General features: G+C 31.8%; 1 protein-coding gene across 3 annotated transcripts in view; it reads left to right on the top strand.

Moving 5' to 3' along the window:
• LOC134724468 (extracellular serine/threonine protein kinase FAM20C-like) overlaps positions 1 to 2,261 on the top strand; it is a 34,102-nt gene extending 31,841 nt beyond the window's left edge. For all 3 annotated transcript variants that reach the window (XM_063587498.1, XM_063587497.1, XM_063587499.1), the window contains 2 exons: positions 476 to 557; positions 1,200 to 2,261. In XM_063587498.1, coding sequence (XP_063443568.1) covers positions 476 to 557; positions 1,200 to 1,479 — 362 coding nt within the window. In that variant the 3' untranslated portion in view covers positions 1,480 to 2,261. The remainder of the gene's footprint in view (positions 1 to 475; positions 558 to 1,199) is intronic.
• Positions 2,262 to 16,626: the final 14,365 nt, after the last annotated feature.

Genomic DNA, 16,626 nt, shown 5'->3' with positions numbered 1-16,626 from the left:
AATAATAAGATATGGAAAAATGAGTTATTAATTATTTTATTTACCATTACATTCTCTTTCTATTAGTTCGTTTTTACTTCAATTTTGATTAATTGAAGATGTACGCCTCTTATACATAAAGGAAACAGTAGTATACCGCTGTTATAAATTCATAAATCGATTGAACGAAAACAAATCCGGGTTACAAACTGATATCGAAAACAACACATCAACTATAAGAGGAAAACAACGAAACAACAGATCATTGAAGAGCAACAAAAAGCAAACGATAAGACAACATACATAGAAACGAACTATTAAATAACAACTGCCATATTCCCGACTCGGTACAGGACAATACCACGTTCAATGATTCGGCGATAATGGTTTTCATGTAGACGATATAGGACGTTGTCATTAAAAAATGTATTACATTTTTATTGAGTTATTTATTTGCAATACTTGCCTTCATTTTTTGTTTTAAATTAATTTTCAGGAAATATGGATAGACATCATTACGAAACAATAAAAGATTTTGGCAATAATACATTCCATTTGCATTTAGACAATGGTAGAGGGTAGGTATATTTTATATATCATGTATACATAAATTGAAATAAACATGTTTAAAAGAAGAAGAAAAAAAGGATGATACTATCAGGGATCTGTCATCATCACCAGATTTTTACCTAAAAAACTATAAAAAAATCATCAACGACACCGCTGACTTGGAATAGCCACATTTATTTGATAGTTTACAATAAGGAGGTGAGATGTGGTCTACTTGCCAATGAGTGCAATATCTATATACCAGAGATCATAGGACGAGTGACACCAACTAGAGGTCACCGTGCATCTTTCAAGCAAGAATTATCGAAACACATGCCATACTGGCATGGTAACTTTAAAACTAATTCAAACCGTTTTGTTAACAAATATTGCAGACAAAGCACATCAACATGCATTGAATTATAGATTCCTTTTTTTATTGCAGTTGAAGGTATTCAAATTATTTGTAAATGATAACATACATAAAGATTAACAATGGCAATAACAAAGTGTAATTACCTTTTTTTAAAAACAATTAGATACATCAAGATCAGTATATAATTCAAGTAAGTTGAGTTTTAATGCATTAAACTTTCAAATGCTTATTTGATATATGTTGCATTTAGTAAAGGGGTTGAAGTTATCTAATGAGTAATCGTTTTTGGTTTTAGGTTTGGTAAAAGCATTCATGATGAAATGTCAATTTTGGCTCCAATCTACCAATGCTGTCAAATCCGTTACTCAACATTTCTGAAGTTAGCAAAGCTTTATGTTGGACCAGAGAAACTTAGTTCTGAAACACGATCTTCTTTGTCCATAGATTCCATAAGTCCCATATTAACAGAACCTCATTTATATGCCTTAGACAGGCGTGTTATCAAAGTGCTAAAAGAGATATATACATGCATAGAAGATGGGAAACCAATTGATGAAGTTATTATTGATCGATAACAGTCATTGTTGATGAAAGTTTATTAAAGAATTTTCATTTTGATAACAACCTCTTGATATTGATAAATAAATGTGAAAAAAATGAAGAAGATATTAAAGGGCAATACTATCTATTGTGAATGGGCGTTGATAAAGGGATTGGAATGGGATATGAAAGTTTAGATATACATGATATATGATAATATGAATACTTGAAGATTAAATTATTGACCACCATGTTAATATAATAGAGTAAAAGGGATTCAAAGCTACAGTATATTTGATATGTCTGTAATGTTCAACCATTGATATTATAAATGACAAATTTAATTGTTTGTTGTTTTATTTGAGAAATCTCAAAACTCGTTGCTATAAGTATGTTCACGAGAGACACAGGATGCTTGTTTTATTTCAATAAGTAGATTGCTGGAGTTCTTGATTATCAAACAGCCTCTGTTATCATCTAAGCTAAGAAAAAACTATTTGACTTTTCAATCTTTTATAAAAGTTGAATATTGAAATGTTTTTCCCTTTTATCAGTCAGTCTACAACGATTTTGTCTAAATGGGCTCAACTTGCTGAAATTGTTTAGGCTTGCAAGTAAAATATACATAAGTTTGCTTTCTTTCTCATGTTCAGTTTTAAAAAGAGAAGAATGTCAGCCTTGAAAAGTCGAACAAGTAGCCAAAATCTTTTGAACTGATTTCGTGAGCTTCTCTATTGATATTCATATCTATTTTTATATCGAGTCAAAGATTATTGACGTTCAGCAGTGGTCATTTCTATTGTTTATTTGAAGGCGTTTAGACTAGAAAACACACGAAATGCTGATCAATTATAACGAGTCAATGTATTGTTAATTGTTTACTTCGGACGTTTTTGTAATTGTTATATACGTTTTAGTATGTTGTTTATATCTAATTATAATTTAGGTTAAAACGTTAATTTGAATTTGACAGCTACAACCAATTTTAGAAAATGCGTTTAATAAGGTTAACGTGAATATTAAATACCTGAAATAACGAATTTTTATTTGTCTTGTTTTGCCAACGTTTTTCGACAGTTTAAGTTGGTTGTTTTAATTTGTCCTCTTTATAAAAAACAATTTTGTAGAATACTTTGATGAATGTTTTTTGAAAAGCTTCATGTTAAATTTTGATGTTTGTAATTGCAGGTTTTAATAATTGATTTAAACCGAAATACCATATTGCAGTACCTGAATTTGTTTGAAATGTAGATTAAAGGGATCCTGTTATCATCCAGTTCAAACCTGAATTGATGAAATTTGTTACAACTTCCATCATTATTGGGTATTCCTTTCCTTAATTGACGTTTTCGGTTGTTTTTCTAATTTCATCTCTGAACTAAATATGAGACTACGTTTCCAAGGCATCATACAAGTGCTCATAGGTCAGAATACCACGTATTGTAATCCCTTTGTTTTGCAACATTGTATAGATTGATATAATGGTATGACGTTTATTATTTTTACGACGTACATTACAACTATTAGTTAAAGTATTTGTAGGGACTTTTTGTCATATTGAATATCGTTTCCAATGTAACATTTACTGTATACAATTGTGGTGTTATCTCCCATTGTCCACAATTGTCATCTAAATACATCGTGTTATCAGAATGTGGTAATATTGTATTTATTATATTTTGATATTTTCTGCTATGAAAATGTTCGTTTATGGTTTAGGAATCAAAATATTGAAACAGTTTATATTCAATATCCCATTTTCAGATGGGAATATGGGTAACAACCACCGTGTTATCTTTCATTTTTGAAATCAATGGCTTTTTATTATGCTTAATTTTTCGCATTTGTCTTAAGCCATGGAGTATTGTACTAGCTTTTAAGGGACACACAATAGATCCGTGCAGCTGCCGATTCCCCCTATAATTAGTTTATATACTTTTCTATCACAACTTGTGTCAATTTGTTAATGTTATACAGAAATGGTGCTAAATAAATTATTCGTGATTCAAAAATTCGTATCTTAAAAAAACTGTTGTAGGAAATTATATATTTTATATTAACCTATAAACGATTTATTTGATCCACAAAGGAATTTAATACATTTAAGAAGTCGACTAGACAAATGTGTTTGTCACTCATTATACATGCTAATTTATGCAGAGCATATTGTATAAATATCTACTAAATGTATGATATGAAATTAAAAAAATCAGTGATAGAACGAGTTAAAGTTTTTAAAAACATATTTATTTTTCTTTTGTGGCTATAATCAGTATTTTTTTATGTTCAGATGGTACAAGGAGTACAAACAAATAAAAGTTATGAAAATACATTGTAGTTTTGTTGTCATTTATATTTGACATTGAATAGTTCCATAACATATTCACAAGAAGTTACAAGGCAGGATAACAAAGGCGAATTGCCAAAGGAAATGACTGCCCTTCCGGAGATGTATTCACGCTCTGTTGTTTTGTGGTTGAAAAAGTATAATAACATCAAAACCGAAGTTCAAGGAAAATTCTAAACAAAAAGTCAGATGAAAAAATTGAAAGATTAGACACTTTAAACGAATAGAAAACAATTGTCATATTCCTGACTTCATACTGGCATTTTCTTTTGCATTAAACCGTTGATTGAACTGGCCAGGTTGGTTATATTTCACTAGTATGGCAGTCATATACAACTACATCATGTAGAATCAGACGTATTATGTTCTGTTCTTACAATATAAAGTGGCATTCTCACATGATTTAGGGGACTGCATAACATTAATGCATCTCGGGGGGGGGGGGGGGGGGGGGGGGGGAGGGGTTGGGGGGGGGGGATGCATAAGTTTCCTTAGCCGTAATTGGCACAACTTTTTGTAGACCTTTGAACCGCATACTGTGTCAAATTTACAACTGTTTTACAGAAATGGTGCTATATATATAAAATGTGATTTAAAATTAGTGCCTTCGCTTGATAATGTTTTTTTTTTTTAAATTCAAACAACGCAAATGAGATTGTCACTCAATTTACCTGCTTCTTTATGTATAACACATTGTATCAATATCTACTACATGTATGCTAGTGAATGTATCAATCCAGTGAAAGAGCGAGATTAAATTTGAAGAAACATATTTATTTTTTCAGATGTGGTAATAAATGCATAGGACTCTATAGTGCGATGGGACTCTAAGGTGGGATGGTCACGCATAAGTGCGATGGTCTACGCTAAAGTTCGATGGTATCTCTCGCTAAAGTGCGATGGTTGTTTGATTGCTAAAATACGATGGTATATCGCGCTAAAGTGCGATGGACTAAAAGGGTAAGATTCGAGGAATTAAAACACAAGGTTAAAATTTAGTCTTTTTACAAAATTAAATTGTTGTAAATTGCCGTTCACACAGTCTATCACTAATATGAACACCTCCTCATAAAGTCGTCATTGTAAATAAAAAATACAAAATTAGAATACTGCCATATGTAACACTTTTTAACCGGATTTTTGTGACAAAAATGTCGGTTATTGATTTGGGGATGCTCGGCGGGCGGGCGGGCGGTCGGGCGGGCGGTCGGTCGGTCGGGCGGCAATCAAATGTTGTCCGTGCATTAACTCATAAAACGTTCAACCAAAGCTTTTAAAATTTAAATATGTTGTTACTGACAACTAAATGAAGGTCAAGTTCAATAATGGCGATTTTTACTTTTAGCGTTCAGGAGTTATGGTTCTTGAAAGATTGAAAAATGGCGTTTCCAGTCGTGTCCGTGCATTTACGCATGAACTGTTCTACCAAAGCTTCCCAAATTTTAATATGTTGCTACTGGTGACAAAATGGAGGTCAAGTTCAATAATGACGATTTTGACTTTTACCGTTCAGGAGTTATGGTTCTTGAAAGATTGAAAAATGGTGTTTCCAGTCATGTCCGTGCATTTACTCATGACCCATTCAACCAAAGCTTTTCAAATTCTAATATGTTGTTACTGATGACAAAATAGAGGTCAAGTTCAATAATGATGATTTTGACTTTTACCGTTCAGTAGTAATGGTTCTTGAAAGATCGAAAAATGGCGTTTCCAGTCGTGTCCGTGCATTTACGCATGAACTGTTCTACCAAAGCTTCCCAAATTTTAATATGTTGTTATTGATGACTTAATGGAGGTCAAGTTCAATAATGACGATTTTGACTTTTACGGTTCAGGAGTTATGGTTCTTGAAAGATTGAAAAATAGTGTTTCCAGTCGTGTCCGTGCATTTTCTCATTAACCATTCAACCAAAGCTTTTCAAATTTTAATATGCTGTTACTGATGACAAAATAGAGTTCAAGTTCAATAATGACGATTTTGACTTTTTCCGTTCAGGAGTTATGGTTCTTGAAAGATTGTAAAATGTTGTTTTCATTCACGTTGTTGCATTTACTCATGAACCATTCAATCTAAGCTTTTCAAATTTTAATATATTGATACTGATGACAATATAGAGGTCAAATCTGATATTGACGATTTTCACTTTCACCAATCATCAGTAATGGTTCTTGTGATATTGCCAGGACACAAATAAATGCTAATAAATCCGGTTTGCTGTCGTTGTGACAGCCTCTTGTTTAAAGCTTTAATCTAAACGAGAGAAAGAGATACAATGTTCAATGACTTTTCTTCTTTTTCAAAGTGACCACACAAACATGTTATATTTCTTTAAATATACAAACTAATGTTTTAGCCGACTTAATCAAATTATAATTTACGCATGAAAACACTGAGTACTTTTATTATACTGACATTACTTTCCAATAAAATCTACAATATTTTAACTGGAACTCAAAAGTAAGCTGCAACATAAACAATGATTCAAATGTATATGTTCGCTTCCAACAAAAGCAGGATACATGATATTCATGCAAATACTATTTTGTATCCATATAGTGGAATAAAAAAAGTCGACTGCAGGATACAAGTTCTTCCAGCTACATACAAAAACACGTTTGCATCAGCCGACAAAGCACGGTCAGGTTTAATTAAATTCAGTCATGGACATTTGGTTTTAAAGGTGTTAATAAAATATTTATAATCCGGCGTGTTCAATTTTTAGTTTGTATCAACGACTGTTACGTCATAATCAAACTACGTTTCTTATGTCTATACTTTTGCGGACCATCGGACTTTAGCGTATGAAAGCATCGCACTTCAGTGTATACCATCGAACTTTAGCGTGACCATCATAATTTAGCGTCCCCATAGCACTTTAGAGTCCTACAAATATAAGCAGTATTTGTTTGTGTTCTGATAATACAAAGAGTGCAGCATACGGCTGATTGACTGAAAGGAGAAAGTAAAGCACTATTTTGGGAAGAGGCTTACTACAATGTGTTTGACAAATTGATTAATCATCTTTCCAGTTTCGCAATTATTATTTGTATTTCAATTCTGAGCATAAACATGCAATTGTCACAATTGAGGGATTACTTAATCTCATCCCTTAGATTATGAAAACAATACACCATCATGCATTTGATTTGAGGACAAATTTCGACGTATAATAATCAATAAAAACGAAATGCAAACATAGATATGTCATGATTTATCACACACTTGATTCTGAGTACCATATAATGTGTGATAAAATTACTGTGATACGTAATGTTTTATTGTAACCTTAAGTTACCTTACATTTATGGTTTTAAATTATTTGCTATGTAAATACTAGTAGTATTATATAAATAGAGGTAATATTTGAAGACTTATCTCAATATATAAAGTTTCTATGTAAACCTGTTTATTCTACTGGTTATAAAACTGTATGCGTAGTTGTCTGGTTGTGTAAGGTCTGCTTTATTTTTTCTAAATGAATGTAAGTGTTTTCCTTTTTTGTTATTTTTTTGGTTGTAATATACTTAGATTCTATAGATTTAAGAGATTTTGGTTACAATTCAATACTTTCGTTACTATAAAAGTTATATCCATGTTTGTCTCTCTGTTTAAAAAAAAAGATACATGTTTGAGCACAAAAGAAACACAGTTTAGTTGTCTTTAACCTAAAATTCATTGTTTTGCATTGCCAATGTTTCTTCAAGATCGCATGTTTAAACGTACGGGTTTTTAAACAAAAAGTTAATTTACAAAAATACTGAACTCTGAGGAAAATTCAAAGCGAGAAGTCCCTAGTCACAAGGCAAAATCAAATGTCAAAACACATCAAACGAATGGACAACAACTGTCATATTCCAATGGCGTATTAACACTTCTCACTTGTACGACAGTCGCAACAAAGACCATTGTATTGACAACGATGCGTGAACATAACAAAGGCACAATAATGGTACAACATAACTAGGAGTGCTCAAGAAGTGTAAGCAGAACCTGATCCACATCTGACAAACATCGTGTTACTCATGTTATTACAAAGCCAGAAAATAGTATAATTTGGTAGGTCACGTTCGTGAAAAGGGAAAACGAACAATTTTCTTTCAAAAGAAAATGTGAATAACATTGATAAAACTTAAGTTGTTCATGACCTAATTTACGAGTTTATAACTGTAATTTAGTGAAGGACAATGTAATATTCCCAATGTTTCACGAAAAAAACCCCAACATTTTACAATGTTGATAAAGTTTAACCTATTTGAATTTAATGATAACGACCTGTTCTTAATTCTTTTACCATATTTAACTTAGCAGTATAACGATATGTAAGAAACCCAAAGGAACGTTGAAAACTGGCTGAAGAACCGAATTCAGGGACTCATTTTTTTTCAAATGTCTTTGCATGCTACCTTAATGTTTTACAATAAACACTATTTAATTATTGATAAAAACATTGACGAAAAAACCGTAGCAGCAAGGAAACTAAGCAAAGAAATAATTAATCAGAAAAATTCAAAACAACCGAAACGGAGACTCTCTAAATAATAATTGATAAATTACAATTATAACATTTGAATTGAATAAGTATCTTATTAAATGTGAAAAAAACACGGAAAAAGTTTTTTCTATATGGCCAAAGAACCTTAAAAATGGCCAAATATATCCAAGGTCAATGACTGATATAGCCTGTTTATAGTTTTTTTTTAATTTATAAACTTACTAAATGACTTAACATCCAGTTCATCCAAATGTGTAGTTAATGTTCAGGGCGAGAACAAATTAACAACAAATCAATTAAACAGGGGAAGTTTGTGTTAAAGGTCGGGAAATTTAGATTGCCCCTGAAAATGTGATTATATTGAATATGGACCGAAAATTTGCTTGATACAGGCCACCTACGGACCCTAGAAAAAACTTGTAGGAAAGGTTCCCATCGAACACTCTATTAACATGCCTCATTCTTACCGGACATTGCTTCACAAATGGCCATCACAGAGAGCTAACCAAACGTCCTATTTGTACAAGGGTTGTTCGGAAGAGGACATAAAGGACTATACTCTTACTTCCCTGTCACTCATGAAGGTGAATATTTCTAGAAATGTTTGCTTTTAATCATATGCCTGGGTACTGACTACTGCGCTGGTACTTGTCAAATGTATTCAATGAACAACGAGTCGACATAAATAATCTGTAAGCTCGGATACAATCCTCTTGACATAATAGCACATTACCTCCATAAACATTTTAGAAATTCTACCTGAAATTACAAACCGAATAAAAAAAATCTCCTCAAGTGTGCCTGTGAAATATAAAAAAATCCTTTCTTAATCTTCTGACGACCGACAGTAAAACCCTTACGGCTTTGAGCTGTTTGGCTGTATAGGGTGAGGAAATAACAAAAATACAGAACTCCTTAGAAAACTTAAAACTGAAAAAATGACAAAATCAAAGGTTCAAACACATGAAACAAATAAATATGGATAATAACATCTGTTATATATTTCTGACTTCACAGAGGCAATTCTTATGTGTAAAATTGTGGATTTAACCTGGTTTTAAAGCTAGTTAAACCTCTCACTTACATGACAGTCACGTAAATTTCCATTTATTGTCAACGATGAGTGAACAAAAATAAAAGACATCATAGGCAAAACTGTCACACTATCGGGGTACAGCAGTCAAAATTGCGGTATATTCTTAACCACTTTTAATACAAGCAAAAATACATGTAGACAAAACACATTAGCAAAAATGAAAGACAAGAATACAAAAAAATACAATAGCACAAAATTAAAATAAGAGGATGTATACATATCCCCAAAGGCATATAGACAAAGCCCATTAATAAGAATAAAAAAAAATAAGAATAAAAAGGAGTAGGTCCGGTAAGGACCGATTTTGGCCTCAAATTTCAGGTTCATCTGACTAAAGATTTTGACCACTTTTTAAACACTTAAGTGTCTATTTCACTTAAATCAATTAGTTTTTGTGAAAGATATGAACTGATTTGGTCATTAAAAACGATCCGATTCAAGCTCAAATGTGAAAAATCAACCAAATATGCCGAAAAATGTCACTTTTCGGATGGTTTGTGTCAAAAATGAAAGTGGCGGCATCCGTGTTCATCCTCAACCTTTATATATATTATGTATTATCATAAAATACAACTTACATTTCGATATTAAGGATGAACACCAATGCCGCCACTTTCGTTTTACACGAAAACCGTCTAAAATTTAATTAAAATGCTAGAACTGTGAAGAATTCAGTATTTTAGCATGCCTTCAAGGTGCCATGCCCCGATATATGTTCATTGTATAGCCAAAAATAACCTATGTTTATGTAGCAGAAGCACTCTATTGTCAAATAAATAACTAAAAGTTTACATTTGATCAATTTTGTAAAACTGCTATATTTTGAGGCCAAAAATGGCTCTTTCTGGACCTACTCCTTTTACCATAGCACAATAACACAATGACGGCATGTGAAAGTTCTAGTTCAATTCTTGTGTTTATCTGTTTTATCCTAATTTTCTAGTGACAGCCAACATTCGTAATGACAGGAGTGTCACTGCATGATTTATATAAAAATAGAATAGCAGCTGTTCTAAATTATTAAAAGTGAATGATTTTTTGACAACAGTCTAGGTATAGGTTCTTTTATATGTATATCATTGTCTTTGGACGCTCCTGATGTACACAAACCCCGACGAGTGCTTCGGCAGCATGAAGTTATAAGATGTTGTTTTCATTTTTTACAACACTGGGCAAATATCGCTGCTGGTAGACTATCAGTCACCGGGTGTTCAACAACTGAGTACTGACATGGTTTATACCAAACTTTTCTAAAATTGTCTATTAATACATTTCTAAATTGCTAGAAACTAAAGTTTAAACTTTTTCAGGCAAGTTGTCCTTAGATGCATTTGGCTATTTTATTTACATTTTTGGTTACATGTAGATAGCTCCTAAATTAGGTTTTTGAATCCTCGTCTTTCAAATTTTCGGCTTTGAGCGTTCCTGATGATTAACTCAGAAGAATCGTAACGTGTCGTTTTAATTTTTGACATACATGAACACTTTACATGGGTCTATTTTTGCACTCGCAGGAAGATTTAGACTGCTATAAAATAAGATTTAACTAAATTCTTCTTCGAAAATTGCTCTATCTGTTAAAAAAATTGTTTTCCATTTTTTTCTTTAGTGAGTATGTTCGAGCGTTTGATTTTTGTCAAATTTTATGGACCTTCATTTACTTTAGAGCTCAGCGTTCTTGACAATCTTCTTTTATAGGCATAAGACGATTATGTTTCTAATGAAATAAACCAAAAAGTTATATGTATCGCTATACAGTTATGACCACGTTTAATCTCCATGTTATATCTCAACTATCTGATCATGATGAGAATACCATGCACACGATGGAGGCATTTCTCAAAACATTTATAATTTCTTTACTTTAACAATTTGTTCGTTTTGTACCGATTGAAATTTCTATTCTAACATTTATTTATTTGTCGCAATTGCACGTACTCACACATTGATATTTTATATGTGCGATTTGGGCAAATCTGATGAGAACATGAATAATCCGATCCATCTTGTTTTGTTTTTTCTACAATATTTCTTTAAGATTTGCAAGACAAGTCAAGACAAGACAATTTATTTCAACTTAGGCACACGTATGGTGCTACAAGAGGATAACAATTATACATTAACCATGTACAATACTGTCAACTGTTCTGATTTAATGCAAGCATGTTATGCTCTGATACTTTTTGTTGCCTGCCAAACGTATACAGACTGTAAATCAGTGGTTGTTGGTTAATTGCACATTTTAAATTTTTTGGGGTATATTTTTTTTTAGCGTAGAACATATGTTGTTGATTTTCCCGTTTGCATTTCGTCATCTTTGATTATTTTGAGCATTGTATACCTACATGTAACAATATGGTATTATTGTCGAAGGCCGTATGGTGAAATTTTCTGTTTCCATCCTCAGATTTTCGTATGATGATCTTCATAATATTAAATTGTTTCCTTAATACCATCACCTTTTTTAAAATTAAATATTTTACAAACTATCTAGAAGATATTTCAACCTTTTATAAGATTTGACTAGGAATTAACGGTATCATTTTACTTTTATCTGCAAACGTTTTTCAGAAGCTTCTCACATTTGAACTTTAGTAAATTATGTATTTTGGGGGAAAAGGAAACATAATTCCAATAGTATAGCTTAAAGAAAATAAATATGAAATAATAGTTATATAAATGAAAGACACACTTCACATACTACTGATAAGCTTAGCAATACCAGTACTGGTTTAACTATTTTTAGATACATTTTATTATCAAATGTCTCTTGTAGTTGAAATCAGAACTACATTAAAGTGTTAGACAGTCCTCTTTCATTTTGAGTTGTTTATCTTTTGAAGGGAAGAACACACACCTGTTGACAAGTGCTATAGTCTCGTTATATAATATGCATGTTTTAGATTTATTGAAATAAACAGAAAAAAACCCGTCACATTATTTATGTATGTGCCTGTCCCAAGTCAGGAGCCAGTAATTCAGTGGTTGTCGTTTGTTTATGTGTTACATATTTGTTTTTCGTTCATTTTTTTCAAATAAATAAGGCCGTTTGTTTTCTCGTTTGAATTGTTTTACATTGTTTTTTCGGGACCTTTTATAGCTGAGTATGCGGTATGGGCTTTACTCATTGTTGAAGGCCGTACGGTTACCTATAGTTGTTAATGTTTGTGTCATTTTGGTCTTTTATGGATAGTTGTCTCATTGGCAATTATACCACATCCTTTTTTATATGTCCTTATACTTTAATTCTAAATTTAAATCTTAATGAGAAAATTATGAAAAACGTTGATGACGTCACGATCACAGTACAAAACTATGTCTATGATCAAGTAGACAAAACAAAATCCGTTAAGCTTACCAGAAGACGCGTTAATCCTAAATCAAATTATGCTTAGAAATTTTAACCACTTGTCGAAATAGATATTTAAGGTATAATTTTTAAAGTATCTGTGAACTTTAATCCGTAAGTTGATCCATTAATTGTAATATAGTCAATGACACATGATTTCAATCATGAACATAATATTTTTGTTATTCAAAACCTTCAAAAAGGATACCGATAAAATGAAACAGCAATGCCAATGTCATTGTCTGATAATGTATTGTACTGCACACAAAGTTAATAACATATCGGCATTATTTAACATCCAATGCGGTATGTTTGTTTTAAACGATAGCAAATAGTTGCAATCCTTATATAAAACAGAAAATGTGGTTTGATTGACAATGAGCAAAACTCTCCACAAAAGACCAAAATGACACAGAAATAAACAACTAATAGTTATCAAAGGTACCAGGATTATAATTTAGTACGCCAGACGCGCGTTTCGTCTACATAAGACTCATCAGTGACGCTCAAATCAAAAATATTTATAAACCCAAACAAGTACAAAGTTGAAGAGCATTGAGGATCCAAAATTCCAAAAAGTTGTGCCAAATACGGCTAAGGTAATCTATGCCTGGGATAAGAAAAACGTAAACAACGTTGACCCGGCCTTAATCAATCGGACCCGGACATTTCAGCGACGTCATAATGTTTGAATCGACGTTGATAAGTATCCCCGAAGTTATCAAAGCATATTCCGGTTGCTGGTGAAACTAAGAACAAAAACCCATCAAAAGACAAAAACACAGCCCGATAAATCGTTTATCAGGTTATCTGCTTGTTAAATCTCAGCTGTTCGTCACAATATCAAGGCTTTTACAAAATTCTTCAAAAGTTGTCAGGCATTTTGAGAGACAACCTCATAATCGGTACATACCAAACCTAATTGAAACATTATTGGGTCCGATCCTTTTCAAACAATTGTTTATTTCTTTTTCAGAAGTAAACTGAGCTGACTTCTCACAAAATGTTTAGAACAAGAAGGCAACGAATACCACAAGAACCAATTATACCACAAGTACCAATAATACCACTTATACACAGTAAGTTGTAACAAATACTATTAATCTAACTCTATTGTTTTTGCCTAATTTCTTTAAAAAAAAAACTATGTCAGCGATAGGTAACGAAAAAAGTAATATCTCAAAAATAGTTGAAAGTGAGTATCAAAATTCCTAAAGTCTTTATTTCATCCATGGAAAGTTAAGGTAGAATAAAAACGTAATTAAACAATTACATCAACAATAAAAATGCATAGAAAACACATACAAATTGCGGCTTTTATAAACCCTAACTTTTTACATGGATACTTCAGATTTTTGTTTAGAAAACTTTGGAAAACAAATTTGCGGCGGAAAGCTAAAAATATTCGAGTACAAAGTACAATAATACATCTGAAGTAATACGTAAAATGCGGTCAGAACAATGTCTGATTATACATACTGTGGATTTATTGATATTCGTTGGTACCAATTTTCGTGGATTGATGAACCTTTGCATTTTCGTGGATATTTGATTTCGTTGTTTTAATAAGGTTTGAAAACAAGCTTATAGAAAATATGTATTTCGTTGATCATTTAAGTTCGTTGTTCATCCATAACCAAGAATTCAACGAAAATTTGAATCCAACAAAAATAATGAATCAACAGTAATGTACCATCATTAGTGATTATTCAACTTGATTTGCCATGCTCTGCTTTGATACACATTATATTAAATATGATTCTAGATATAAAACTTTATATCTTGCAGTAGTTGAATATGATTCTGATGCATTTCCTAGACTTAAACTGCTTCAAACGAGATTAAACGACTACAAAAAGCTGTCGGAGTGTTTTCCATCTGATGCTTTTGGATCGCCTCGTATACGTTTCGTATGTAATATTAGTTTTGAAGATTTCCTGAAAGACAAGATCGGACACTTTTCAGTAAATGGTAGTAAAGGGAAACGCATAGAAGGTGTAGAAGAATCTGATGGTGGTCTACTCGTTACTGTTTGCTTCATTCCCTTGCGTGGAGGTAGCAATCCTTTAAAATACCAGAAAACGGTAAGGCCAGGTATTGTAATTCATCCTTACTTCATTTGTATTCCTTTGATCAAAATCTAGGGCCAATTTCAAACTTATGTTCACTATGGTTGATCATGGTTCAATATGATTGATCCTTTAAACTTCAGTATCTGGTTGCTTAAGGGTATGGAGTATGTAACATCTTATTAAAAAAATACATTTCCACTGTTTTATTTTAAGATTCAGTCCTTTGGATATACAATGTCTGCTATTTAAATATGATGTTGCAGACATTTTCAGTCTGTTAAAAGGGCGCCAGCTGTCAAATTCATGTTCACCGATTTGACTCTTTTGATAAAAAAAAGATTTATAACAAGGTAAAACATTTGTTCAAATTATAAAAAGTCTAAACTTAACAATTTACAAGGCAAAGGGTCGAGAAATTGTAGCTTTGTAATTCTGACTAGACACCATCTATCAGCTATTGAGTCGACCTCCGAATACCTCCGATGACCATATAAGTCATATAAACTTAAATATAGATGTAAAAAGATTAAGTGAACTCGTGCTTTTGGATTTTTCTAGGTCTGTTGGATTTCAGATTATAAATTAAAATCATACGTCAGTACTCGTTACTACTTGTATAAGAATGATGGTTTTGTGGATCGAATTAAATAATTAGGTGATTTACCTTCATTTCTCTTTCATTGTTGACTTTTTTGTCCTTCAAATATCTACAAGTTCACGTGTTATCCATCTCTAGCTAAGGAGTTCAATTGAAGTTCACATGAATACGAATTTAATGTGGTCGAACTAGTCACTTAAAAGTGTATAATACATTATCAATGTTCCTTTGTTTAAATTGACAAAACTAAAACCATATTGGCTGCTAAAAACCAATTATTGTTTCACTTTTTCACTTTCCTTAATAATTGAACAAAACAACATCTTATTTTACATTTTTATATATCTCGTAGCTAGTGCCCCTTTAAGGTCAAGTGGTCTTTATATTGATTTTGACAACTTCAATTGATAATTGAATTTATAATAAACTTTTTTCACAATTTTTGTCATATGTTTCCTTCATATATTTGTAACGACATGAAGTTTGTACAATCATGTGTATAATAAAAAAAAATCAATTCTATACACATTAATTAATAATTCTAATTAAAACGACTCATTTTCATATCCCAAGCTCGCCTATTGTTTGTCATAACATTTGAAGTAATAATTATAAACACCAGTAATCAATGCTTTATTACTTTAAGCACATTATGCTTATCAGTGCAATAAATACAAATACATTTCTATAACACAACATGACATAATGCACCAGAGAAGCAAATAAATATCAATTATCATATACTTGTATAAAATATTACTAAAATTTTACAGTTCAATAACATTTGAAAATATCAAAAGGCTATGGAAGGATTACTGTGTTTATTGACCAGATTCCTAAGAATTGCCATAGCGGGCTGATAAAGGTACCTTTATTGACTGCTTCCGGAATGTTATCGCATGCCTTTCCGTTAATTTCCGTGACGTTTATCACATGCAACTTCGTGCATTTCCGGAAATTTGATTGAAAACGACAACAGAACGCGGAAAACGGCAAGTGATAAAATAGTTGAGGAGCAAAAATGAATTAAGTTAAACATGTTTTGAATGACATATTAAATGAGGTGACAATATTATTGAAGAACATGATAATTGTTGTGACAAAACGAATAAAATGCTTGTTATATCAATAAAACTATTAAAGTAAAGAATTTGTTTTGGTTGTCTGTAAATATCTTCTGAAATTGCAAAGACACTAAAATTAAATTTTAATAGGTCTTGTCTGTAT

This window comes from Mytilus trossulus, chromosome 7, assembly GCF_036588685.1.
Source record: "Mytilus trossulus isolate FHL-02 chromosome 7, PNRI_Mtr1.1.1.hap1, whole genome shotgun sequence".
In the NCBI taxonomy this organism is placed as follows: domain Eukaryota; kingdom Metazoa; phylum Mollusca; class Bivalvia; order Mytilida; family Mytilidae; genus Mytilus; species Mytilus trossulus.
Note: the sequence above shows the minus strand (reverse complement) of the source record. Positions and strands in the feature narration are given on the sequence as shown.